This window comes from Brachypodium distachyon, chromosome 3 (assembly GCF_000005505.3).
Source record: "Brachypodium distachyon strain Bd21 chromosome 3, Brachypodium_distachyon_v3.0, whole genome shotgun sequence".
Lineage (NCBI taxonomy): Eukaryota > Viridiplantae > Streptophyta > Magnoliopsida > Poales > Poaceae > Brachypodium > Brachypodium distachyon.
Window position 1 is genome coordinate 12,095,447 of NC_016133.3, and position 24,957 is coordinate 12,120,403.

The window sequence follows — 24,957 nt, forward strand, 5'->3', positions numbered from 1 at the left end:
ATGATTGGAAGTCCAAATTCATGGGATGAGCCGCAAACTATCGTACTCCCTCTGTCTAACAAAATATGTCTCAAAGTTTGTCAAAATTTGGATATATCTAGATATGATTTAGTATATAGATGCATTCAAATTTCGTCAAAGTGAAGACATCTTTTGTTGGACTGAGGAAATACAAGAACAGCTTTTGAGGTTGACATCAACGTGAACTGAACTTGAAAAATCCCCAAACTATCATAGAACGAACAGAATATTCATCTGAGAAGACACGCATATATATCTGAAACAGTAAGAAACCATTCGAGTACAGTTTATGACTCAAAAAGAAAACATAATATGACTCCCAAAAAATCATCCCTCTGCGCAACGTCGTTGTCTTCAAACACTGCCTGGGCATCTTCAGGTGAACCTGAATCCACGATACTTCCTGCGCAACGTCGTCGTCTTCAAACACTGCCTGGGCATCTTCAGGTGAACCTGAATCCACAATAATTGTAATATTAATAAACACCAATGCTTGAAACTAAATGGTAAAACACTCGCTGATTGTACATTGCCAACGGACATTAGTTCCACAATAAAGCCCAAATGGCAAGCACCGTAAGAAGTAGAATTCGTAAGACAGAAAAGGAAAAGAAAAACCTGCCAAAACTCCGCACAAGAACCCCACAGGAGCAGCAACCTGCACACAAAAAAACCAGCATCAGCAAGAAAAATCCGACCGAGACGAAGACCCCAAACAACACCTGTCACAGACCTAAGAAGAACAATCAGACAATTAGCAGTTCTAACAGCAAGAAATGAGGTAAACAAACATACCACCTCTGCAGAGGACCACCGGAACCACAGCAGAACGAAGAAGCCCGCCGTAACAACAACCTGCAGCGAAGAGAAACACAGTGATAAAACGAAACCCAACCAACGGAAAATCCATGCACAAGAACTGCCGGCCAGAACCTGCCATCGCCGCCGAGCAGAAGACCCAAAGAAACACACCCGCAACAAGTCACACGGCCGACCAGCACCCAGATCCCCAAATGCACCCTGCAACCACCGCCACCAATCACCACCACAACCAGCGAAACCCGAGAGACGTCACCTCTGCGAAAGAAAACCACAAGCAAGACTACCACGACCGTCGCGCTGCCAAAACAAGAAATATTAGGAGTCATGAAAGATAACGAAGAAGAGGAAGGGAACCAGAACACGGCAATGAGAACTGCGTAGAAGCCTAACCGACAACTGTAGCAGCCCGCTGAGGCGTCCACCACAAGACGCTGACACAGGAGGCCCACCAGCAGGCGCGAGGATAAACAAAGAACCAGCAATCGTGGAGCAAAGACAGAGTGCAAAAATCTTCAACCTTAATTAGGAGTTGTAGTTATGCTATGAGTTCACTGGAAAAAAACACGAACATCACTACAATTGCGATCTACACACTCTACACACAGTAGAGCCGCACACAAATCTGGTTACATGACATGGTCAGCTTTGGCTATCATCCTTCGGTTCATGTATACCAAAGATGTCTCTATCATCCTAAAGCACAAATCAAGCCGAAAATGAAATCAATTAGCATTTGCATCACAGTGAACAAATATTAGAAACAAATATGTAAGCCTTATTAACAAAAAAGAGATCCGGGAAGAACCTATCACATTCTGGCTTTATCACCCGCCAAAAGCTTCACTGCACTTCACTTCCTCACTACTAGATGAATCAGTATCTGTTGTCCGGTCAGACAAGCCACAGTACATACCATGCTTCAAATAATTATCTTGCTCACCCGGGCATATGTCATATACTGACTCTAGCAAGGAATGACTTGGAATCATAGCTAGCTCAATGGTACTCATTAATGATCTAACTTTAGCCAGTTCTGGCCAACATTTTGCGAATATATACATGTTTGCAATCAATTTGTAGTGACCAGGATTGTTTGTCCTCATTGTCAGCAGCTTCTTTGCAGCTCGTTCCCCAATTTCTATGTTACCATGTATCAGGCAAGCCTCAACAAGAGTCGCCAACATTGCAGGAGTTGGCTGGAACTGCATCTTGCCAATTATCTCCTCAGCCATCTTCAGCAACCCTTCACGGCAGTACAGATCAACCATGCAAGAGAAATGCTCCACTCTTGGTGCAGTGCCAAATACTGCAAACATCTTGGTAAAAAGCAACTGCCCTTGAGTTACCAGTCCAGAGTGGCTACATGCTGAAAGAGCAGCAACCATGGTCACATGGTCTGGCTCTATACAGTTGGCTATCATCTCATCAAAGAGCTTCAGTGATACATGCCCCTCTCTTTGCATTCCATAGCCCAGAATCAATGAAGTGTAGGCATGCTTGTCTCGAAGTTCCATCCGGTCAAATACTCTCTGGGAAGCTGTCATGTGTCTAGACTTCGAGTACATGTCGACAAGTGAGTTTTGCAATAATTTAGAACCACCCAGTCCATGCCTAAGGATGTAGCAGTGCAGTTCCCTTCCATGACAAAGGTGTCCAAACCGTGCAGCAAGGGAGACCAGAGTTAAGACAGTAACATCATTCGGACACACACCGGAGCCAATCATCTCTCTGAAGAGCGAAGAAGCTTCCTCAACCTTGTCCATGAATACAAATCCCACTAGCAGCGAATTCCAAGCTATGATGCTCCGAACTAAGCACATTCTAAACAGAAGTTCAGCAGAGCTCATTATCCTGCATCTTGAATACATTGTTATCAGTGAGTTCACCACACACTCAAGCCCATCAAAGTATAGACGAACAGCCACACCATGAACCTCCCTGCCAACCCTCAGAGACCCACTCTTACCACACGCTTTGAGGCCAATCAGCAAGCTCACAGAATCCACTCCTGGCCCATGGCAATTTCTCATCTGAGACAACAACCTGAACACTTCATCATAGTTCCCCGCCTTCAAATTCCCTGCTGCAACTGCATTCCATGTCACAGTGTTCGCCCCAGGAACCTGCTGAAGTAGCTCGAACGCTTCGCCCCACATCCCCGTCGACGCATAACCAGACACCATTGTGTTCCAGCTAACAACATCCCTCCCAGCCATTCCATCAAACACCCTCCGTGCATCCTCCAGCTCCCCGAACTTGACATACATTCCCACCAAAGCATTCCACACATGCATGTCCAGATCATGTCTGCGCCTCCGAATGCGCCGGTTAATCTTACGGCCAACAGAAACCTCCCGAAGCTCGCCGCAAGCACGCAAAACAGACGGATACGTGAACCTGTCAGCGTCCACGCCCAACGCCACCATCCTGTCATACGCCATGATCACGTCCTTCCACAGCCTGTCGCCGGCGTAGCCCCATATGAGCAGGTTCCAGGGGAAAGCCCGCGCCTTCCCGGCGGCCTGCTCGACGGCGGCGCGCGCGGCCGGGCGGTCGCCGAGGGTTATGTAGAAGGAGACGAGCCGGGGGAGAACGGAAGGGTGCGCGCCCAGGCCGAGCGCGACGGCGCGCGCGTGGACCTGCGCGCCGGGGCGGCGCGCTGTGCAGGAGAAGAGGAGCGACGAGAGGGACGAGGCGGGAGACCGTGGCGGCGGGTCTTGCGCAGGCGCGCCATTTCGCCAAACGGGTGGGATGCAGCGGCTGATGCGGAGGAGTTGCTGCCTGGAGAGCGAAACGGCGGCGGAGGCGGTGGTGGTGGGAGGTCGGCGCATCAAACGGCCGCCGCCTTCGCCGTCGCATCACACCGCGGCCGCGGCGAAGCTTGCCGGGAGTGGAAGGCTAGTGGGAGCTCTCGGCGTTTGGGTGCGCCATTGTTTCGTCGCAAACGCTTTGCCTTGGATGAGTCTTTATCATCCCAGCATGGCAGAATTTGACGAAGAGGTAAAGTATTTTGTATTTCTTTCGATTCTAAATTCTTGTCGTTGTTTTATGACAAGAATCAACAACTAGAATTTAGAATGAGAGGGAGTATATTTTAGGCTTCATACCAGCATGGCATAATTCAACGAAGAGATAAAGTGATTTTTATATTTTGGTGTTCATACCAGCATGGTAGAATTTGACGAAGAGATCCGTGATTTGTATATTTTGGAACGTCCAATCTTTATCTAACGTCCCAGATTACCCGCCCAAACAGCAGAACGAAGCAACACCCCAGATTTTGCGATTCGATAAAATTTCATCTCAAAATTTAGAAACAGCACTTGGAAATTTTACATTCAGATTGAAATAAACAAAAGGGATGTGTGCATATGCAGTGTAAAATTGAGGACAGGCAGCAATGACAGACGTATAATTTGATTATATTTCTCTACCAAAAACAGGTGTAAGAATCAATCCTCAAAAGAGGGTACTGATCTCAGAAATATACAATTGGTGACTGTGGACAACAAATTTCCCAGCACATATCTTTTCTTGCTAAGCTTGGTGAAAATCTCTACAGGAGCAGGTCTTGTTCTTCTTGCTGCCAGAAACCACCAATTTACGGCACAGAGCAGCAACAGTCTGGGGGCGCTACCGGAAGAACGAAACCCTTCCGCTCGAGGGGCGGGAAAAAGAGAAAGGGATCATACATGACTTCCAGGACCGCTTTCAAGAACGCCGGATTGAGCTTTTGCAGCACTGCCGCTACGACCTGCCATTCTGGGCGGCGTACAGCAGCGACTCCTGTTGGTCTCTCTCGGCGTGCTTGCCCTTCCCCTTGTCGAGACGGGCCCTCCGCACGGCTTGCTGGATCTGCCGCTCATGCTCTTTAAGGATCTCTTCCATGTTTACACCGGGAGGCATCAATGGTCCGGAGTAGTGGATTCTGTTCTTCTTAGTGCCATTTGCCTGAATATATAGAGGAGGAACTATCAGCATATTATTATTGTAACAAAAAGAATGTTACTCTCGGACTCCATCTAGGATCATTTTCCCTTAAGAGGACAAAAAAAACTGTTGATCTCGACTCTGAAGGTGTCTTAAGATATCAGGAACCGAGAAAAGAACATTGCATTCCATGGTGTATGACCAACAACCAACCATCTCATGAAGAACCACCTCATGCATGCACACTATTCATAACCAGCAGAAATGCTAATGTATGGAATTTTAGAAATTCTTGAAAATTGAGTGTGGCTTGTAAGGGCTAGATTACTATGGATCATGCTTTTATGAATCGTAAGGATTAAGACCTACTGAAGCTGATTACAAAAATAAAATAACTTACCGCTGTAGGCTCCTTATCTGCCACCACGTCATCCTTCCGACGGGAAGATGATGGTCTTTCTTGGAATTGATGTGACTGCGACCATTTGGGTTTGTCAGAGGGGTCAGGACCAGTGAGTTGACTGTATCTTGAACTCGATCGGTGCTCTCTTAAATAGTGTTTCCTGGCGCTGTCCCCAAGGTTAGACAGCTTAGCACTATTGCCTCGCTGCCCAGTTGCAGTAGATGGGTTCGACATCTCAGCAGCAGCAATCTGAGAGGTGTAAAATCGCTGGGCATTCGGATCCGTTCCACTAGATCGGCCCAAAGTAGAGGATGAACGACCAGCATTCATCAAAGGAACACGACGAGGGTCTGCAGCTCCACCCGGAGCATCCATCGGGACGCCGGTAACAGCATCCTCCTTTGGAATAAGCTTAGTACTACTGCCTTTTGAATTAACCTGACCTCGTCGATGCTGCAAGGCATAGAACAAGAGACATTTGAGTACAACAGTGTTCATAATTAACAATATGACAAAATTAGTTTATACATACAGCATATTTGCTTCTGGAATAAGAAACAGATGCATGTGCATTATGTGGATGAACTGTTGCATAGTTATTAAACAGTCGTATAAATTAACTTTCAGACAAATGAAGCAACTGCACTGCACTGCATCACAGACTGACAAATGGTTCAGCTGGTCTGCTAACAAGTAACAATTATAATGAATCATGTATATATTGCATCCACCAAACTGCTACCATGTGGTATTGAATGTCACATTTTCATATTGGGGATTCGAAAGCCTGCAAGAGTGCAAGTACAGATACTTCGAAAGCTAAAGTGCCAGGCTAGCAATGAGAAATCCGGAGGTCCTTGGATATGATAGATAATTACCAGACTATACTAAGTGGAGATTTAATTTTATAGTACCTGCAATTCATTATTGCCATTTGGTGCTGCAAATTGCTTCCTACGACCTGTTTCAGATTCATGTCCTTTGACTGCAGCTGCTCTTTGCCTGTGGACCAATACACATCCTTAGTTCAAATAAGAAATGTCCAAAGAAGATTTCCACCAAGAACTCCGCCTGCCATAAGTACAGATTGCATAATATTCTTCTAAATTCTACCGAGAATATTACCTCCTAGCTTCTTCATCTCGGAGCTTAGCATCATATTCCTTGCTTGGAGGATATTTCGGTAGACTTGATGGATCACAGGCATAAGGTTTCGTTGTGAAGAACTATGGTATTAAAGTACAAGCACCGATTATAAACAGGAAGTTAAGGAGGGTAACTTCATATATAGAGAAACAACCAAACCTATTCTGAACAAATCCATAATTGAAAAGGGGTAGGCAAAGAAATAGCATCTCTTAATGTCGTCACCAAAAGACAGAAGATATTGTTCACTACTTATAAGCAATGTCATAAAATTCACTACATATGAGCAGAAAATAACAAAGAAATACAAATTTTAGCTAATTCCATACGTATTTTAGCTACTTGCGTTTACATGCAATTTCAAGGGCATAAACACTTTTAGCTAATTCTATATGTATTTGATTGTTTGAGAGACCATAGATTCTCTTTAGGGAAGGAAATACACCAGCCACATAAATCAATAAGTGTAAGGGCAACCAGAACTTACTTCACTTTCAAGGGCAGAAGCCGCAGTACCCCTATTATCAGGTTCTACAGCAAGTAAACGGTCCAGAAGTGTTAAAGCTGGAGGAGGGAAATCCTTATATACATCATTCACAGCACGTCGATATGGATGTTGTGGCTTGAAGATGGTAGCACGCGACAACTTCAAATTAACCCAGAACTCCTCTGATGGTGAACCACAAAGCTTGAATATTTTGTGCAACTGCTCCACCTGAAAGAGTTTGGATAACAAAATTAATTTTGAAATTAAGTGCCATACAAGAATCAATGTAATACATAGAATTATTCAGGACTAACGTAAGTACAAAAGTAGACTTAGTCCACAGTTGCAACGGTCTAAGAGCTTAAGCAAAATATGACTACATGAGTAGTCAAATAGTACCTCGGTTCGCCCTGGCATGATAGGTTTCCCTGACAGCAACTCCGCCAGGATGCAACCAGCACTCCAGAGATCGACAGTGGCACCATAGTTAGTAGCACCCAACAGAAGTTCCGGAGGACGGTACCATAAAGTTACGACACGACTTGTCAAATTCTGCTTTTGGTTCGGATTAAAGAATGTAGCTAGACCAAAATCTGCTATTTTGAGGGCACCATTATTATCAAGAAGAAGATTAGCACCCTTTATATCCCTATGCAAAACACCACGATTATGACAGTGGTCAAGTCCAGAAAGCAGCTGCTGCATGTAACACTTGACCTGAAATGGCCACTTTTGAAGGTGAGCACGGCATGAAAAGTGAAGGTATAATACAAAGCCTTTGAAATGAAAGAGAAAAGAACATGTCCAGAAGGAAAACCTGAGCCTCTGTGAATTTTATGCCGGGTGTAGCTGCAAGCCCTGCAAGATCGTGCTCCATGTATTCGAATACAAGATACAAGCTACTAGACATGCGCGCCGTCACCAAACCTTCAAGCTTAACAACATTAGGATGATCAAGTCTTCTTAAGATGTGAATTTCCCTCGCCATAAATCGAACACTCTCAGGATCCATATTGGCAAACCGAACTTTCTTAAGTGCCACAATTTTTCCATTCTCAAGATCGCGTGCTTTGTAAACACTACTGTAGGTACCTTGCCCTATCTGAAATATTTAAAAGGAGAGGGTGAGGAAAGGCTAGGTAACATAAATTCAGCGAGTTCAATAGTAGTTTCAATTCTAATCAATCAGATTGCTTTGCAGAGTAGGAGCATTGTGAGGAACTTCTGCAATGCCTGTGGTCATCATGCCATCGGGGATGACATTCCAAAATCTTATGAGTTCTAGAAATATGTTTACTTTTGCATCTAGCAGAATATCCTATGTCACTAGAACATTCAAGCAGTTTAAAACATTCACATTAAATCATTCCTAAGCATGATCCATAACACAGATGGCTAACGAAGATCTTTTAAAAAATAGAAACAGGATGATGAGCTTGTTGTAAGGATGAACCTTGTCCAGCTTCTCGAACGATTCTGCCTTCCGAGGCTGCCACCCACGGACCGCCTCTGTGGCCACCTCTGTGAGCCACCTCGGCCAGCCGGCCGCCACATGCTCCGTCAGCACTCCATTTGGCACATCTGCGATCCTCGGCTTCGCCTCACTCCTGATGCCACCACTCCTACTCGGTTCTTGCTCTGCCACACCATTGGGAGCACGCCTGCGATTCCCAGATGCTGCAACTGCCCTCTCAACATCCACCACACCAACAGCTGTCGCTTTCGCTGCCGCCGCCGCCGCCTCCTCCGGCAGTGCCACCACTGCGTCGACCACTGGCGCCGGGGGCTTCCGGATCAGCCTCGTCGTGCTCGCATCTTTCCCAACACGGTGCCCAACGCTCGAGGAAGTGGCCGCCACAACCCCCGCTTCTTCATCCTCCTCCTCCAACTCCTCATGCCTCTTGCTGGAGCTGTAACTAACGAGACGCCTCAGCGAGTTGCTCGACGGGCGCCGGCGAGGCTTCCCCTCCCCGCCACGCTCGTCGCCGCCATGGAATTGCTTCGAACTGACGCATCCCATGGGGCAGCGATCCCGGGGAGAAACCGCCCCACTCCAAAAGATCCCAGTTGGGCAAGGTAGGGCGGCCGCCCTACCTTGATTTTCGCCTCAGTCACGAATTGGGGAAAGATTATGAAACGGGGAGCTAAAGGGTTCGTGCGGTGATGGGAGGAGAAACGGAGAGAACCGAAGGGGAGATCAACCTGCCGTGGAGGCGGTCGCGCGAGGAGGAAGACGAGCTAGGGGGGCTCGGCAGCGGGATGGGTGGCGGCGCTCGCGCGAGGAGGAAGAAGATCCACGGAGCGAGGGGGCTGGGTCGAGATGGGGGCAGAGGGAGGAAGAAGATCCACGGAGCGCTGGCCAACTACCCAGGGCGAGGAGTAAACGAGCACTTAAAATTAGAGAAAAATACACCACTAGTATATAAATTCAGACCAAATTAACGGTATAGTTCGCAAACTTATAAAACGCAAAAATAACAAAATAATCATCACCATTCAGTTCACAAAAATAAAATTGGAAATCAAGAGCATTTTTTTCTTATGTATTTTACATTGGATTATTGGAAACTCAATAATCATCACCATTCAATTCCTTAGCCAGGATAGCTTTGATTCCCTGTGGATTTGTCAAACTCTTAGTGTCTAAGAATCTGTCCTGTCTTGCAATGAAATTGACAAAAAAAAGTCAACAATGTCTAGCAGTATACCTGTGGGTGGTGTGTTTAGGGATATGATAAAGTAGTGTAGATTGGAGGAAAAAAAGAGTGGCAAGCTGCATATGGCAAGGGAAATTGAAGTTGGTCTCAAGGATGCAATTATTTTGTTGCAATTAATGTCCATTCCATGTGTATGATTCTTATTCTTATTTGCCTGGTGGAATAATTTGCTTCTTCGTAAAGGTTAGTGATTCAATTAGGTGGAATATAACCAATACTGTACATCCTCCATGTCTTGTGCTTTCATGATGCTTTTTATATTTCCAGTTCTATTGTTTATGCGAGTCACGCTGTATCTTGCCAAATCTTCCGCACAACATTTTTCTACTGTAGCAAGAGCTTTTTGGTGGAGTTGAAGACGGTATTTCCTGGTCATGGTCGTTATATGTTCGTTGGTTCATGGAAGCTTCGTTCTCCATGTCATAGGTGTTTTGTAGGGCCCTGCCTACCTTAACCAGGTGGTTTGATTATCGGTTTTTGACTGACCTCACATTCCTTATCAACCAATCAAATTGTTTTCTACTCTCTCCGTTTCATAATTCATGTCGAAATATTACATGTATCTAGATATTTTTTAGAAATAGATACATCCATTTTTAGTCAAATTTGAGACAAGAATTATGAAACGGAGGGTGTACTTAGTAATTATGAACAACTCCTGGTTACCAAAACATGACCTTAAATATAATACGTGGACATATATATATATGCTTCTGTAACTTATTTCTCAAGAAAAAAAAATCAAAGATTTCACCAAAAGTGCCAAAAAGAACCGAAAAGCACGACACGAAAATGCCGTCTATAGTTTCATGTGACACGGTTATAACACGGAAAAGCTAGCATATATATACCGTGCCAATACAAACTACGTATGAGCTAAGCATCCACTGCATATGGCTAGTTTGCTACATGCAACCAAAGGTGCAAATGTCACTAGATTGAGGGTTGGTAGAGACCTTCCTCACTACAAGTCAAACTCCTGTAGATTTCCACTGTGAAAAGGCGAAAAAAAAGATTAGCTTTGTCAGAGTAGAAGGAGTCAAAAAAGGGTTGGTCAAAAAATAAGAAAAGGCATCCATGCATGCATCACTGAGATGCATATGGGTGTGTTGGTGGGGATTCCGTTTTAGAAATCTACCGTCATCAGAACATGCTAAGTGGTGTTTACATGGATGTACAATCATCAATTACACATGGGAAATTATTTTATTTCTCGGTCCAGGTTATAGCCATGTGTTGAAGACACTTTTCCGATTTTTCTTTTTTACTTTGCACGAATCTGAATGATCAGATTGAATGGTCGATACCATCAACTTAAAATTCTGTTTTTTTAGTCACTTAGAGAAATTAAACCCCTCACGAAAATTAGACATGAGAAGTAATTAATTAATTAAACAGCCGTATCATATGCATAGATCAGCAGCAGTGCGCGTGTTAATCGGTTCCTGTCAGAAAGGGACGCGAGGCCGGTTTGCAGCATACAGAGACTAATTCCAAGCAAGCAAGCACATATAGAGCTCGATCCCTACTTAATTAAAATTGACACCACTGTCACCACAAGAAATTGAGCCATGTACGTATATGCCAACACGGCCGCTCTAGGCCTGCAAGAAAAGCTTGATGTGTCCACGTCAATCCGGTAACTTATTGGTTAGTCCAAATGTTGCTACGGAAAAACATACTCCTCAGTCTCATGTCAAGTGATTCAAATTTGTCTAGACATGAACGTATCTATATACTAAAATATGTTCGCATACATGTACTCGATAGTCACTTGATATGAGATCACTCGATATGAGACGGAGGAAGTACTATTTCTATCTAGTACTAACATGGGAGCCATTACATATGTCGGACTTGGTCTACGTCAACGGGGCGTGGACTCGTTACATGCTACAGAAATATCACGGAGAATTTTTTTTTAGTAGGAGAAATATTCGCCTTTTTTCTAGCGAGAGGGGATTTTTTATTTTAGAATTGCGGGAGGGGAAACTTTTTTTTTAGAAAACGCGGGAGGGGAAATAAGAAACATTCATTTGCTCCAGTGGATCATATCGACAAAAGCCCACTACACGGCCTACGGGATCCAGCCAACAAAAGCCCAGCCCGGCCCAATTAAAAGCCATCGTCTCCTCTTTCTTCTCTCATCTCGTCATCGTCATCCTCCTTCGTCGCAGAAACCAAACCCGAGAAAGGCGAGAAGAGGGCGAAGATGGCGCGGAAGAGGAAGGAGCTGCTGTCGTCGGCGCCGTGGAGGACGGGGGAGGCGGCGGAGGAGGACGAAGAGGCGGCGCGGATGAGCCGCGAGGGCAAAGTCAGCGTCACCAGCAACCCCGGCGAGACGGCCACCATGAACGTGCCCAGGAACAAGCGCCCCGACCTCGACATCACCGTCGACGACTTCGAAGAGGACGAGATCGACCCCGAGCTGCGCTACTCCTTCCAGCGCAACAGCAGGGTATGCTCTTTTTTTTCCTGCCATGAGCCAATCTTATCCACCCCCCCTCCCCTATGGCTCGTCCTTGTGTGGGGGCGATGTGCCGTGTAGTCTCTAGGTGTTCGACGAATTGTGAAATTGCGGATTGTAATGGAGGGGATTTACCCGGGAATGATTAGCAAGATTAGGGTTCGATCGACTGGTAATGGCCGTAAAACTAACCCCAAAAAAGTGTTTGTGCATAGAGGAATTGCAAACATCTAAACATTGCGAGCCAGCAATCACAGGGTTGTACTTAATTTTTCACCGTAACAGCGCCAACCACACTAATTAAGGCAGGATAGCATCACAAATTTGTAAATTCAATTAGCTGAAATCATATGCCTGCTTATAGCCCTCGCGATGAATTTCTCTCATATCATGGTTTCCATATTCATTCAGGTATTTTTTAGATATAGTGGTACATTGCCAAATTAGTCGTTCATAGTTGCAGCATGGTAGACTCTGGCACCTGAAACACAGACTTGTGCAAATGAAAGGCCATGTCCAATCTCCTCTGCAGAGTGTCGTGTATGGCGTTTGTTACAGGTAGCCTTGACATTTATGTTAACTTGTTCGTCCTAGTAGCCCTACCACCTTGTTAGTTGAGCCAGCCCACCATCGGAATCTGAAAATAGACGTGTTGTTTGCCCAAACCCCTAGATGAATAACTGCAGACTCAATATCTGCTGCCACATACTCGTAATTAGTTGAGTTTCAACAAGCACCATCCACACCATTGGGACCTGAAAGTCACCAAACATTCATACCCACGATGGGCACCATGTGTTAGGTGTATGTTTTATAACATAAATGGGTGAAAGATCCACTCACCAGTCACCATGAGTCCATGATGTCACTTGGCCAGTGCATTGTACCGCTACCTAAGCTTCTTGATATTTATAATTAAAGTGTACTTTTGGGATGCACAGCAGATATTACCTACATATGGGCTTATGCTCTTTTTCGTGGTACAGCAACTTATTCTTCAGTCTATTGACTCTTGAAAAATTGAATTGAATTGCATTATGCTCTCGCTCTATTATGAATCAAATGAGATTGCGTCATAGCATTTACGGTTTAACCAAGAAAACTATTAGAGGACCAACTGAAACAGTGTAATTATAGCCCATGGTGATTGTAGTTTCTTGTTTCGAAACATACTTGTTTCTGTTTTGGAGTGTGCATAAGAACTTGATTACCCGAGGTCATTTAGCCCTAAAGTGTACTGCATCGCACTATCAGAGAGACCTTAACTTTTTTTGGTAGAAGGGAAATATTCTCTTTATATATTGTTCTTAATAGTTCATTCATTTTGAGATGTATGTAGACATAAACCATGAAGAATAAATGGAGAATCCCCTTATTAAGGATCACCGATTATGAAATAATGGAATCCTTAAATTGTTTTGTCCATTGTTGCTTAATCTGACAGTAAGCTCTTCGTTATGCAGTTTCTGCGTAGAGTTTTCAGTGTGGACACTCTTGTGAAGCCTCTTCCTCCTGTGATGGCATACAGTGTGTCCCGTAATGTGAACTTTTTCTTCAAGATCTTCACACAGTTCTGGGGTATGTTCATTTGATTGCATTATAGCATTGTATTGATGTCGTTATCCCCCCCTGGTTTATGCTTGATCTTATTCATCTTGTTATTTTATAAGCACGATTCTGCTTGCTACTTGCCAGAAATGTTGCATTCATTTGAAATTTAAGAGAGCCAGATGACACCTAGTTCTTGATCTGCAGACAGATAATGATAATCCTTATATTCACCAAGCTTGGCATGTCATAATGATTGAAGTCTCTAAAGGAGCATGCCCTTTAAAACTAAAAGTACCCCCGTCCATTTTTTTTCCTTCGTAATAAACATATTAGCAATAGAATAACAATGTGCTTTAATTTTAAGACACTACTTCATCTGCTATAAGTGACATTGATATCCTTCTCCAGTCCCAAGAAAAAAATCTACTACATTTAATTCTGATAATCTCGTAGGGTCATCGTTAAGGATAAATATTGTTAATTTAAAATGTGTGCAGGGTATCAAAATAAATGTATCTAGCTTGCTTCTGTAATGTACCCCAGCTTGTGTACCAGTTCAAATAAAACGACGTCACCTATTTTCCTTATTACATCGTCTACTGCATCTCTTGCAGATGAAGAAGGAATTGCCAATGCACAGAGATCCCTTGGACTCGGGAATGACGACGGCTCCCGGCGGGTTCGCTGATTACCAATTGTCATGTATCGACCAGGTTTTCTGCATGGATACTCAGAAAGGTTGTCAAATTCTGGAGGACTTGTTATATGCTTCAGAAGACTGGTGTGGTCTATCTAAGTTTGTTCTAGTGTTTGTTTCATGCATTTTCTGCTAGTAAAACTGGCTGGCATATATTCATATCTTGTATTCAGATCTTCGTTCCTGTTTTTGTTTAGAACTGGAAAAGAAGTTAGTGAAGTGTGCCTCAGTCCGCATATTTTGTTGAATCAGATAATAATCCTTCATTGGTCGTCATATTTCATCCATGTTAATCAAGTAATTGGCTAGACCAGTCATTGGAGATTCAATTGTCTGACTCGGTAAAGAACCTACGCTCATGAAAGAATAGACCTGACTAGAATCAATGGACCAAACCTGGCTTAGATCTGAAAAATGCTGCTTTTCAACAGCTTTATTTCTCAGTCAAACAAAACAAATAAGATCACATCTTTGTCCTTCTTCTCATTTTCTTTTGGCAAAAAGCAAAGCATGCTGTGCACATTTGTTGGACCAGCAAGACTCCCTAACTAGAAACCATAAACTATCCATCTCTAGGGGTTTCTTCCTGCATAGCCAGGCATTTTTCCCCTTTGTTCTAACTGATCCTGCAACTTATCAGGCTTTGGATTGGCTGCTTTTGGTGTTCCAAGATTCAGAGCCAAAGGCAGGCAGTGGTCCTGGATGGTTTGCTCTTCTCCTGCCTTTGCATTTGCATTTGCATCATACAAAAAGCGGGCTTTGCCACCGACTTGTAGCATATCAATCACAACTTGTACACTTGTTGTCATGTCTAGTACATCCGCCATGTATATTAACAAACACAAAGAGAGGATAGAGGAGAAAATTCAGCGTGCCATGGCAGACATGAACAAGTGCTTGCACATTATGCCACTAGCATATTTCAGTATTTATATTTGTCAAAGGAGGCCTAGGCATAGGATAGACTAGGTATAAATGTGCAGTATTTTTATGTGTCTTTGTGATTCATTCATCATCTCTAGCTCAGATAGTTGAAGAAAAGAAGAAACAAGGATATAAACATCAATGGAAGCCATATGGTCATATAAGATGCATGTAAATCCATGTCATACCAAGGGTCAAAAGACCGACTAGGAAAGAAATAGCGGACCCTCTCCCGGTACCGGTTACCGGTTTAAACTGACCAAATATCATGAACCAAAATTTTAAAGGAGTAAAGTGGCCTAGTTCTTGTGTGGGTTGCTCGATAAGATGCTCCATTAAACTAGAGCCCTAACTACAGAGAATATTTGAGGAGTTCGTTCATGGATCAATTCATGCAGCCGCGCACCTAGCTTGGTTATGCGATGAGCGCTAATGCGCTTGTTATGATTAAGACAAAAATATAATATCTGATGCAACTCTCTTTTCACCACCAGTGTAGAATATATAACAGCAATCTGTAGCCAAGAAGCCATGGAACTTAACTTTAGGGATATGAGCAATATAGTAGGAGCCTGCTTTAATCTGATGATGTTACCTAATGTGATTGGCTGGACTTCAATCTTGATTCTCTTTGTTTTTCACGTACCACAAAATATCCATTTTAATATTTGGATGTGTGGAGAGAGGGACAGACTTTACAAGAGCCATTGTCATATTCCCTGATTATTTAGTATTGCTAAACTCATTGCGTATTTGTGACAAAATGCGCTTTGTTTTAGTATCATTTGAAATATATTCCTTAAAACAATCTTCTTGTTGGTGACTCTATATAGTTAGTTGTATATTTATAGAGATAGAGCCATAGATAAGAGAGATTGCTGCTATGTATTAAACATGGAGTAATTATTGAATTTAGCTTGCAACAGCCACCTAATAAGGCCAAAGAACCATGAACAGGAACCACCATAATAATAACATATCCATGCCTACCAAGGAGTATAGTAATAGTATAGCATACATCTTTAACTACAGAGGCAACATGTTATGCTGATGGACTAGAGAACACTGAAAATTAAGAGCTAGCATCTTAAAGGTCTCAAGTGTCATAGGCCAAGCATGCAGGGAGCAGATGACATGACAGCAATCTTTCTCTTGAGAATGTCCAATGAGCACTCACACCCTCCTTTGCCCTTACATTAATCAAAAGGCGTACTAATTGGAATCTGTTCAAGCTTTATGCCCCAAACCACTAGCATCTACTATGAAGCATCCCACAAGGAGATGTCTCGCCAGGTGGCAGCCTCCTAAAACCCCTCCATTTCACTGATGAATCCAGACTGACATCTGGGAGAAATAGTATTTCTTGCTGTTGATTTCCATTCACTTTTTCTGTGAAAGTTTGAAGGGACTCTCTAGCTAGCATGCACTTGTTGATCACTTGTCAGCCACTGCAGTGAAGGGAAGTTCTTCAAGACTAAGGCAACATATTATAATATGTGATTCAGGTAAAGAATTTGCAACCTGAATCATCCTAGAGACAATGGATTTCTTAATGCTCACCAGACTGCAGAATTCAGATTCATCCATATCTTCAAAACCCTGGGGATACATTTAATTTCTAGAAGTGAACTCCCCTTTATTTCCAGTACATAACTTGAAGAATAAGAAACTATTTTGTGTCCATGTCATGATGTATTTTCGACGAGGAAACATCGTTTTCATCGACGCGGTACTATATATTCTCATTCAGAAAATGTAACTTTCGTTGGTTCTCAAGTTTACCCTAAACTTGCGTGTCGAAAAGGGAAAAAAATGTTTAGATCGTGATAGGGATGACAACTTTCTGAGCAGTGAGCACTAACAAGTGAGGTGTTTTAAATTGCAAATTGTTGGGTACAGATGCTTTGTCCAACAAAAGAGAGGGAAAAGAGGGGTTATTGACATGACAACAAATGAGCATCGTGTTTTAATCGAGCTAGCAAAGCTAGCTATCTTTATAACAAGACATATAGTCGTAAAGCAATACAAGAGGAATTCAGAGCCGTTAGCTGGCTAATGCCGCGACAAAAAGAACCCAGAAAAATTGTTCTAAAAACATCAAAATTACAATACATCTAGCTAGCACTCATCTGTTTCTTATTTTCCTTTCTCCAAGCTCCTTTCTAACTCTCATGCACTGCCTGTTTTCCCATGGACCAAACTCACCAATTAACATTTACGTACTCAACATCTAAAATCTAATTGGTGCCGTATATATGCGTTTATATGTTAGATATGACCTATCTTATCCCAACCACATGGGCGTGTCATGAACTGTCACACATCTCATCTTCAAGAATGCAATATTAAAGGACTGAAATTAAACACATGCATGAGCCAAGTGTAAAGGACTTGTACAACATGGCCGGGTTCATATTGTCACCCTGAACCCGATGGTGCAATATCGGCTTTCTCTTCAGTCTTCGTCAGCTTTATTTTGTCCATCGCTTTTCGGACAGGAGAGAACTTGATCGTAGAACAACCCTCGCCGAGTGAATAGCGAAGTTTATATCCAATGATCATTCATCATAAAGTGCTCGATCTCATACCTTGAACACATCGACAGGCCAACTATGGAAGATCGATCGATCCACGACACCACGAATGGTGGACTAGCTAGCTATAGCCAGCCTGGGCTCGGTCCACAGCTTTTCCTTAAACAAATTTAGATCGATGCCTATATTTCCTCCTACCGATCGGCGCTCACTCGAGAGGAAAAAATATATATTGGCCATAGATTCGAGAGGGGGATGAGGGGGGAGAATTTGTTCTTGCAGCCACCACTATATAAACAGCATCTCCAGCCTGAGCTTTGGTCTTAAGCCAGACAAGGGAGCCTCACATCGAGAGAGCTGCAAGGGCGCCACAGCAGCAACTGGAAGCTAGTCCAAACTAGTGGAAGGTTGTGTGCAACCAACTATCATATCTATCCTGACCATCCATCCATCCATCCATTGTCTGTCATCGTCGCCGTCCATTTGTCCAAATACAAATCGACCAGTCTTATCATCCGTCTACCAAGACCGTCCATGGCAAGAGGCAAGGTGCAGCTCCGGCGCATCGAGAACCCGGTGCACCGGCAGGTGACCTTCTGCAAGCGTAGGGCAGGATTGCTGAAGAAGGCCAGGGAGCTGTCGGTGCTCTGCGATGCCGATATCGGCATCATCGTCTTCTCCGCCCACGGCAAGCTCTATGACCTCGCCACCACCGGGTATGGACGGAACTATGCACCTTCTCTTGCTCTCTCAGATCGGTAGGTTTTGGTTAACTTCTTCTTCAACCTCGAACTCTATCTTGCTCAAGCAGAACCATGGATGGGCTGATCGAGAGGTACAAGAGTGCCAGTGGAGGAGAAGGCAGCATGCAGGCTGATGGCTTTGGTGACCACAGAATGGTTTGTTTCTTCTTCTCCGGCCTCTTGTTTTTCTTTATTCGTCCAAGTTAAGTGAAAAAAGATTAAAAGAATCAGTACACAAGTTGGAAAATAATTAACATCACATGTCAGCGACACATTTATCTTTTGCTATGAATTTTTATTTTGCAAAAATTTAAGACTTTTGCCATGTATGTATGTGACTAGGACCCAAAGCAGGAGGCAATGGTGCTGAAGCAAGAGATCGACCTGCTGCAGAAGGGACTGAGGTACTTTGCTTGATTATACTAATATTTCACTGCATTTTGCTTTTACTGCACATTTACTCAGTCCTGTTTATGGAAAGAATCACACTTGCTTACACATAAGAGATGAAATTATAGTACTGTACATCTTTCATTTCACCAACATAACTTAACCGTTCAAAAGCCTACCCTGAGACTCTGAAATCTCTGTCTACTGTACAAGTTAAAATAAAAACATTCCCAAGCAACATAGACATTCTTGTAGTGCCACAAACTTAAAAAGATTTATCTTTTGCATGCTCTTAAGTTTAGTTGAGCTCCTTTAACCAAACAAAACTGTTGATTCAAAGAAGAAAGCAACTAAGGTGGAAATCAAATTTTACGGGCACTCCGACGAATTCTGCCACTTAATGTCTACAAAATCAAAATCCATGGCAGGTACATTTATGGAAACAGGGCAAATGAGCAGATGAGTGTTGAAGAGCTGAATTCCCTGGAGAGATACTTGGAGATATGGATGTTCAACATCCGCTCCGCAAAGGTAATTCGCAGAAAGTCTATACATTATTGAAAGAAAAAATAGTTGTGGACAACACTAAAACCTCCTTATCCAACAGATGCAGATAATGATTCAAGAAATCCAAGCACTGAAGAGCAAGGCAAGTCAAATAGTATAGTAGTATAAATAGATAAATACCCAAGAATCATTTGACAACCTTCTGAAAGTTTAGTTTGGATTCTTTACTATATGCAGGAAGACATGTTGAAAGCTGCAAACGAAATTCTCCAGGAAAAGGTACCAATTGCCCATTGACACATATAGGAACCATAAACTTGAATTTTGAAGATTGTGCAAATCTTTTACAAATGCCATGGGAGAAATCTGATACCATAATTTTTTTCCTGCTTGCACAGATAGTAGAACAGCATGGATTAGTAGGACATCATGGATTGATCGACGTAGGCATGACGATAGCAGATCAGCAGAATGGGCATTTTAGTACAGACCCACTGATAGAAGAGATCACTAACCCACTGACTATACTGAGTGGCTATTCTACTTGTAGGGGCTCAGAGATGGGCTATTCCTTCTGATGGTAATAAGGCCCTGGGGGACTAGTTGTGTTTAATTATTAGCAGTGTGTAATATGGTCATTAATACTTAATAATGCTTGTCTTATGGTTTGTTGTGTGCTGCTACTCTAATAATTTGCATAGGCCATATTCCCTCAGGAGTGCCCTTAAGGCCTTAGGTATTGTATTGACTTGAGTTATTGTGCTTTTATATTCCCTAAAGAACTCTTGAGGAGCTCTGATATTATTATTTCACATAATTAAGACCTTTGTTTCTTGTTGCTTGTAAATTGTAATATTGAGATGCTACAATCTCTTGCCATCCTTTGTTTGTTCTTGCTTGTAAATTGTAATATTGAGATGCTACAATCTCTTGCTATCCTTGGTTTGTTGCTGCTTGTAAATTGTAATGTTGAGATGCTACAATCTCTTGCTACCCTTTGCTTGTTGCTGCTTGTAAGTTGTAATATTGAGATGCTACAATTTCTTGCTAGCCTTTCAGAGCAAGTTACTTCACATGTGCACAATGTTTGTTTGATGCATGATCTAAGTTTGGTTGATTAAGGTAAATCTAAGGTCACGTGCAAATAGAAGTTGTAGGCAATAGGCATGAGAAACACATGCTGAGAAATCACTAGTATCAGAAATTCTGATGAGCAATGAGCAAAACAGAATGCGCAACGTCTCAATATTCTCTGCCAATCTCAAACCTACGAAGAATAGATCCAATAGCAGCTGAGTTAGGATCGCTACATGCACCTACTTCACATATAATTGTCAATATCATCTACCCATGAAATGCTGATAAAACACAGTTTCATACTATCATGCACAAATTATAGACACGACATCGAAAGAATGGCCAGAAATGTGCATTTAAATCAGGCAAGACCATTCTACTAGAACTTTCCTATCCAACTGAAATCATAATCACTAAATTGCATTAGAAGAGACAGCAGTCTCTTAAGCACACATCATAATTTCAGGCCCCAAGATCAAGGCTCATATGCCTATTGGAAAGCTGACTGGAAATTGTTTCAACGGAAGTATGCAGCCCTGTTATTATCTTTGAGACCAATGAATACTTACAAGCTGCGACATAGTCACTTGAGGATAGATATACTGAAAAGTACTGGCATTTAGTATTTGCACGAGCACTACACGGATATTAGACGGAACTGAGAGCAGGCTCATAGTAGAGAAAATAAAATACATTGTCCAATTGATTGCCACAACCAATACACGCCTTATTGGAAAAAGACTAGGAAGCAAAAACTACAAGTTCCACACTAGGGACATCATTGTCTTGCTAAGCCAGTATGCTCACACAGACATCAGGCAATAAGCATATGCAGAAGTCTTGTTCAGTTCTTCTGGCCTGTTTATAGAAGAACAAGAGCAAGGTTAGAAAAACCAGGAAAATTTTGGTAGAGAAACTGAAAGAAATACTATCATGCAAACAACACCAATCAATGGTGTGTTAACAAGCAGTATCAGGCTACTAGCATCATGTACCTTACCAGTCATAAATTCACTCAGATGGCATTATGATATGTCACTGATAGTGTAACCTTTATACAGAACTAAATGAAAACCTCAACATGCTGTCACTCAACTATGATCACCCTAATGGAGGCAGACTCACAGTCATACTAAATTACTAATGGCCTAAACAGGCTAAACAGAGATATGTTAACTAAAGGAGATATTGCCATGCACTCACTCAACTACTGTCGCACTACAGGAGGCACCATCATAAAATGTTCTAAGAGGGCTAAACAGAAACACGCCAAACCTACACACAACACTCTGCCATGCATCCACTCGACTGCACTCAGTTGCGTGATAACGAGTAACGTCTCATGCTGAAACCGACGCAACCACATCCTATACTATGAGCGTTCCTAATTCCCTGAAATGGCACATCATGAACGCCTCTCGATCACAGCTCTTACATAGGAATCACTGGAATCGCTACCATGATGTTCTTTCTCTAACAAAGGGGGCATGCATATAATGTAAGTGTAACATATAATATATGTTCAACAGTTGCGGGTAAAAGAGAAGAGGAGGCTGGCCAGTGGAGAAACAAGACAAACCTGAGACCTTGTCCTCCCACCAGTAGATGAACCTGAGGTTGGCCCCCTGCTTGTCCATCTTGTAGAGCTGGTACCAGTGCTCCGCCACCTCCGACCCGAGCACGGCTCCGGTGAGCGCCCCGAACCCGGTCGCCAGCACCACACCTACAAACCACATCTCGATCAACAGCAATCAGCAGCAAACAGGTGAAGAATCGAATCGAAGAGATCGAGCAAGAGAGGAGGCAGTCCGTCCGTGCCGGTGCGTACCGTGGGGGCTCTTGGAGTATTTGACGGCGACGCCGCCGAGGTGCGCGGCGCCGACGAGGGCCCCGCCGAGCGCGAACTTCCTGGACTCCCTCAGGGCCTTGAGCTGCAGAGAAATTCGTTGAATTCAGAAGGGAGAACAGGAAGGAACCAGAGAGATAGGGGATCGGGATCGGGGGAGGGAGAGAGGGGAGGACCTGGGGGCCGTAGACGGGGTCGGAGGCGATGAACTCTTCGACGTCGGCGTCGGACCACTTGGGGAGGGGCTGGTCGCGGCCGTGGACCTTCTTGAAGTAGTCGAGGAAGGCGAAGTTGCGCGCCCAGTGCTGCTTCACGCCCTCAAAGTGCTCGCCGATCCCCATCGCCGCCGCCGCCGCTCGCTGCTGTGATTCGATCCGATTCGATTCGACGGCGAGCCTTTCCGGTTTCTGGTGGAAGAGAAGAGATGGATGGAGACTACTAAATGGGCTGGCTTAAAGTCCCAGTTATGGGCCTAAATTTAACAATTGCAAGCAAATGTCCACAGGCCCGTCTCTCGGACAGAGAAATTCAACGGCCCAACATAAGTGGGCTGGCGCGCGTCCTCGAGGCATTAATCCTCCTGACTGCAGCGGTTTTTCTCTCAAAAAAAAAAAAAGACTCACAGCAGCGGCGGCGGCCATGGCGGCCAGGCAATGGCACGTCGCCTCCGTCTGCCGAGCAAATCTCATTCTGTTTCGATCGATCTTGGCCCCGGCATGGCAGCGCATTAAATTCACTGCTCCGCCGGCCGCATCGCACCCAAACTTAATTCCAGGATGCCCGCCGTATTTACCACCACCCTTGTGCTCAGTCCTGCCTGCCACTGAATCCAATTGCCAGAGCAGAGCAGAGCAGGGGTCACTGGCCTGAGACCAGAGAGTGCTGCGTGGCGGCGCCTATGATGTCTGCCGGCTACCTATGGCGGCCGCCGCCTCTGCTGCTGCTGCTTCTACTTATGGTGATGGCGGCGGCGGCGGAGAAGAAGGAGCCGTTGGTGCCGGCGCTGTTCGTGTTCGGTGACTCGCTGGTGGACAACGGCAACAACAACGGGCTGCCGTCGCTGGCCAAGGCCAACTACCTCCCCTACGGCGTCGACTTCGGCCCCGCCGGCGGCGAGGGATCCCCCACCGGCCGCTTCTGCAACGGCTACACCATCGTCGACTACCTCGGTATGTACTACTGTACCCGGCCACCTCAATTCTGAAGCTTCTGACACCCTGAGTCTGAATGCACGAATTTGTTTTGTTTTTCCAGCTGAGTTGCTGGGGCTTCCCCTGGTCCCGCCATACTCCCAGCTGCTCTCCTCCGGCTCCGTCCCCACCAACGGCGCCAACTATGCCTCCGCCGCCGCCGGCATCCTCGACGACAGCGGCGCCAACTTCGTATAAACCTCGATCTCCATCCATTGATCAATGGACCCATTTCACTCCATGTATGTATGCTTGCATTGCAGGCCGGGCGGATCCCGTTCGACGAGCAGATCAGCAACTTCGAGCGGACCGTCGCCGCCATGGGCGCCGCCGGCAGCAGCACGAACCTGGTGGTGGGCCGTTCGATGGTGTTCGTGGGGATGGGGAGCAACGACTACCTCAACAACTACCTCATGCCCAACTACGACACCCGCCGCCACCACACCCCGGCCCAGTTCGCCGACCTCCTCCTCTCCCGCTACGCCGCCCAGCTCACCGTACGCAGACATAAAAAACCTTGAAACGCCATCGTCACCGGCGGCAACCGAACCAACTAATTAAGCTCGTTTCCTTTCCTGATTGAATGAATGCACGCAGAGGCTGTACAGGGCCGGGGCGAGGCGGTTCGTGGTGGCGGGGCTGGGCTCGCTGGGCTGCATCCCGACGATCCTGGCCCGGACCACGGAGGGCCGGTGCGACGAGCCGGTGGACCGCGACCTGGTGGCGCCGTTCAACGCCGGAGTCAAAGCCATGCTCGACCGCCTCAACGACGACGACGACGACGGAGAGCTTCCCGGAGCCAGGTTCGCGTTCCTGGACAACTACCGGATCGTCAGGCTCATGCTCGCCGACCCGGCGGCGTACGGGTTCAGCGTGGTGGACCGGGGATGCTGCGGCGTCGGGCTCAACGCCGGGCAGATGACATGCTTGCCCTTCATGGAGCCCTGCGCTGACCGTGGAAGGTACCTCTTCTGGGACGCCTACCACCCGACGGCGGCTGTTAATGAAGTCATTGCTCGCGCGGCGTTTGATGGCGGCGATGATGTCGTCTTCCCTGTCAACGTCCGCCGCCTCGCCCAGCTCTGATCGATCTCCATCCGATTAGAGATCAAGAGCATCAAGACCACCCCACGCATGCATTAGTACCATAATAACATTGGGATATATCGTAATTTATTTTGAGGGAACTACGACGGGCCAAAGCCAACACGAACCATTAATGTACCGTATGCCGTCCACGGAAGGAAAAGTTGCTCTTAGCATCAACTTTCAAATCCATTGTCAAGCCTCGCCTTCCTCGATGCTGTCATCGACCTATGTCACTATGTCTTGTTGCCAGCGTGTCAACTGAGTGCGCATTCGGTTTTGAGTATTGTCTTTTACCAATCTCAAAGCATCAATTTTTCAACAACATTGTCAGGCCATCGCCTTCCTCGGCGCTCCATGTCACACTGTGTTGTTACCACTTGTGTCAGGGTGTGCATTTGATTTTCGTTGTTGACTTT

General features: G+C 44.8%; 6 protein-coding genes across 8 annotated transcripts; 3 read left to right on the forward strand and 3 right to left on the reverse strand.

Annotated features, from left to right (window-relative positions):
• Positions 1–207: 207 nt before the first annotated feature.
• LOC104583528 lies at positions 208–1,332 on the reverse strand. 3 transcript variants are annotated; one of them, XM_014900924.2, is made up of 4 exons: positions 955–1,332; positions 817–876; positions 640–679; positions 208–474 (listed from the first exon to the last, which is right to left on the reverse strand). In XM_014900924.2, exons 1-4 carry the CDS (start codon positions 1,167–1,169, stop codon positions 397–399), a joined length of 393 nt encoding a protein of 130 aa, XP_014756410.1. In that variant the 5' UTR covers positions 1,170–1,332; the 3' UTR covers positions 208–396. The 3 variants fall into 3 exon arrangements, with proteins under 3 accessions (XP_014756410.1, XP_024316745.1, XP_010234252.1); XM_024460977.1 differs by having other exon boundaries at positions 820–876; positions 955–1,229; XM_010235950.3 differs by having other exon boundaries at positions 817–1,332.
• A 219-nt stretch (positions 1,333–1,551) lies between these two features.
• On the reverse strand, positions 1,552–9,192 carry LOC100834933. Its single transcript, XM_003573242.4, has 9 exons — positions 8,263–9,192; positions 7,627–7,911; positions 7,209–7,526; positions 6,810–7,037; positions 6,302–6,402; positions 6,091–6,178; positions 5,174–5,629; positions 4,601–4,794; positions 1,552–3,429 (listed from the first exon to the last, which is right to left on the reverse strand). The coding sequence occupies exons 1-9, from the start codon at positions 8,827–8,829 to the stop codon at positions 1,668–1,670; spliced, it is 3,999 nt and encodes a 1,332-aa protein (XP_003573290.2). The 5' UTR covers positions 8,830–9,192; the 3' UTR covers positions 1,552–1,667.
• Positions 9,193–11,671: 2,479 nt separating this feature from the next.
• On the forward strand, positions 11,672–14,538 carry LOC100835241. The gene is made up of 3 exons (XM_003573243.4): positions 11,672–11,984; positions 13,457–13,571; positions 14,159–14,538. The coding sequence occupies exons 1-3, from the start codon at positions 11,739–11,741 to the stop codon at positions 14,230–14,232; spliced, it is 435 nt and encodes a 144-aa protein (XP_003573291.1). The 5' UTR covers positions 11,672–11,738; the 3' UTR covers positions 14,233–14,538.
• A 3,695-nt stretch (positions 14,539–18,233) lies between these two features.
• On the forward strand, positions 18,234–19,917 carry LOC100835552 (MADS-box transcription factor 26-like). The gene is made up of 7 exons (NM_001301397.1): positions 18,234–18,415; positions 18,511–18,598; positions 18,785–18,846; positions 19,261–19,363; positions 19,440–19,481; positions 19,577–19,618; positions 19,738–19,917. Exons 1-7 carry the CDS (start codon positions 18,234–18,236, stop codon positions 19,915–19,917), a joined length of 699 nt encoding a protein of 232 aa, NP_001288326.1.
• Positions 19,918–20,928: 1,011 nt separating this feature from the next.
• Positions 20,929–22,688, reverse strand: LOC100836049 (succinate dehydrogenase subunit 6, mitochondrial). The gene is made up of 4 exons (XM_003573246.4): positions 22,439–22,688; positions 22,245–22,347; positions 21,996–22,139; positions 20,929–21,274 (listed from the first exon to the last, which is right to left on the reverse strand). Exons 1-4 carry the CDS (start codon positions 22,601–22,603, stop codon positions 21,261–21,263), a joined length of 426 nt encoding a protein of 141 aa, XP_003573294.1. The 5' UTR covers positions 22,604–22,688; the 3' UTR covers positions 20,929–21,260.
• Positions 22,689–22,892: 204 nt separating this feature from the next.
• Positions 22,893–24,753, forward strand: LOC100844582 (GDSL esterase/lipase At1g71691). Its single transcript, XM_003571262.4, has 4 exons — positions 22,893–23,431; positions 23,517–23,644; positions 23,716–23,949; positions 24,050–24,753. Exons 1-4 carry the CDS (start codon positions 23,161–23,163, stop codon positions 24,536–24,538), a joined length of 1,122 nt encoding a protein of 373 aa, XP_003571310.3. The 5' UTR covers positions 22,893–23,160; the 3' UTR covers positions 24,539–24,753.
• Positions 24,754–24,957: the final 204 nt, after the last annotated feature.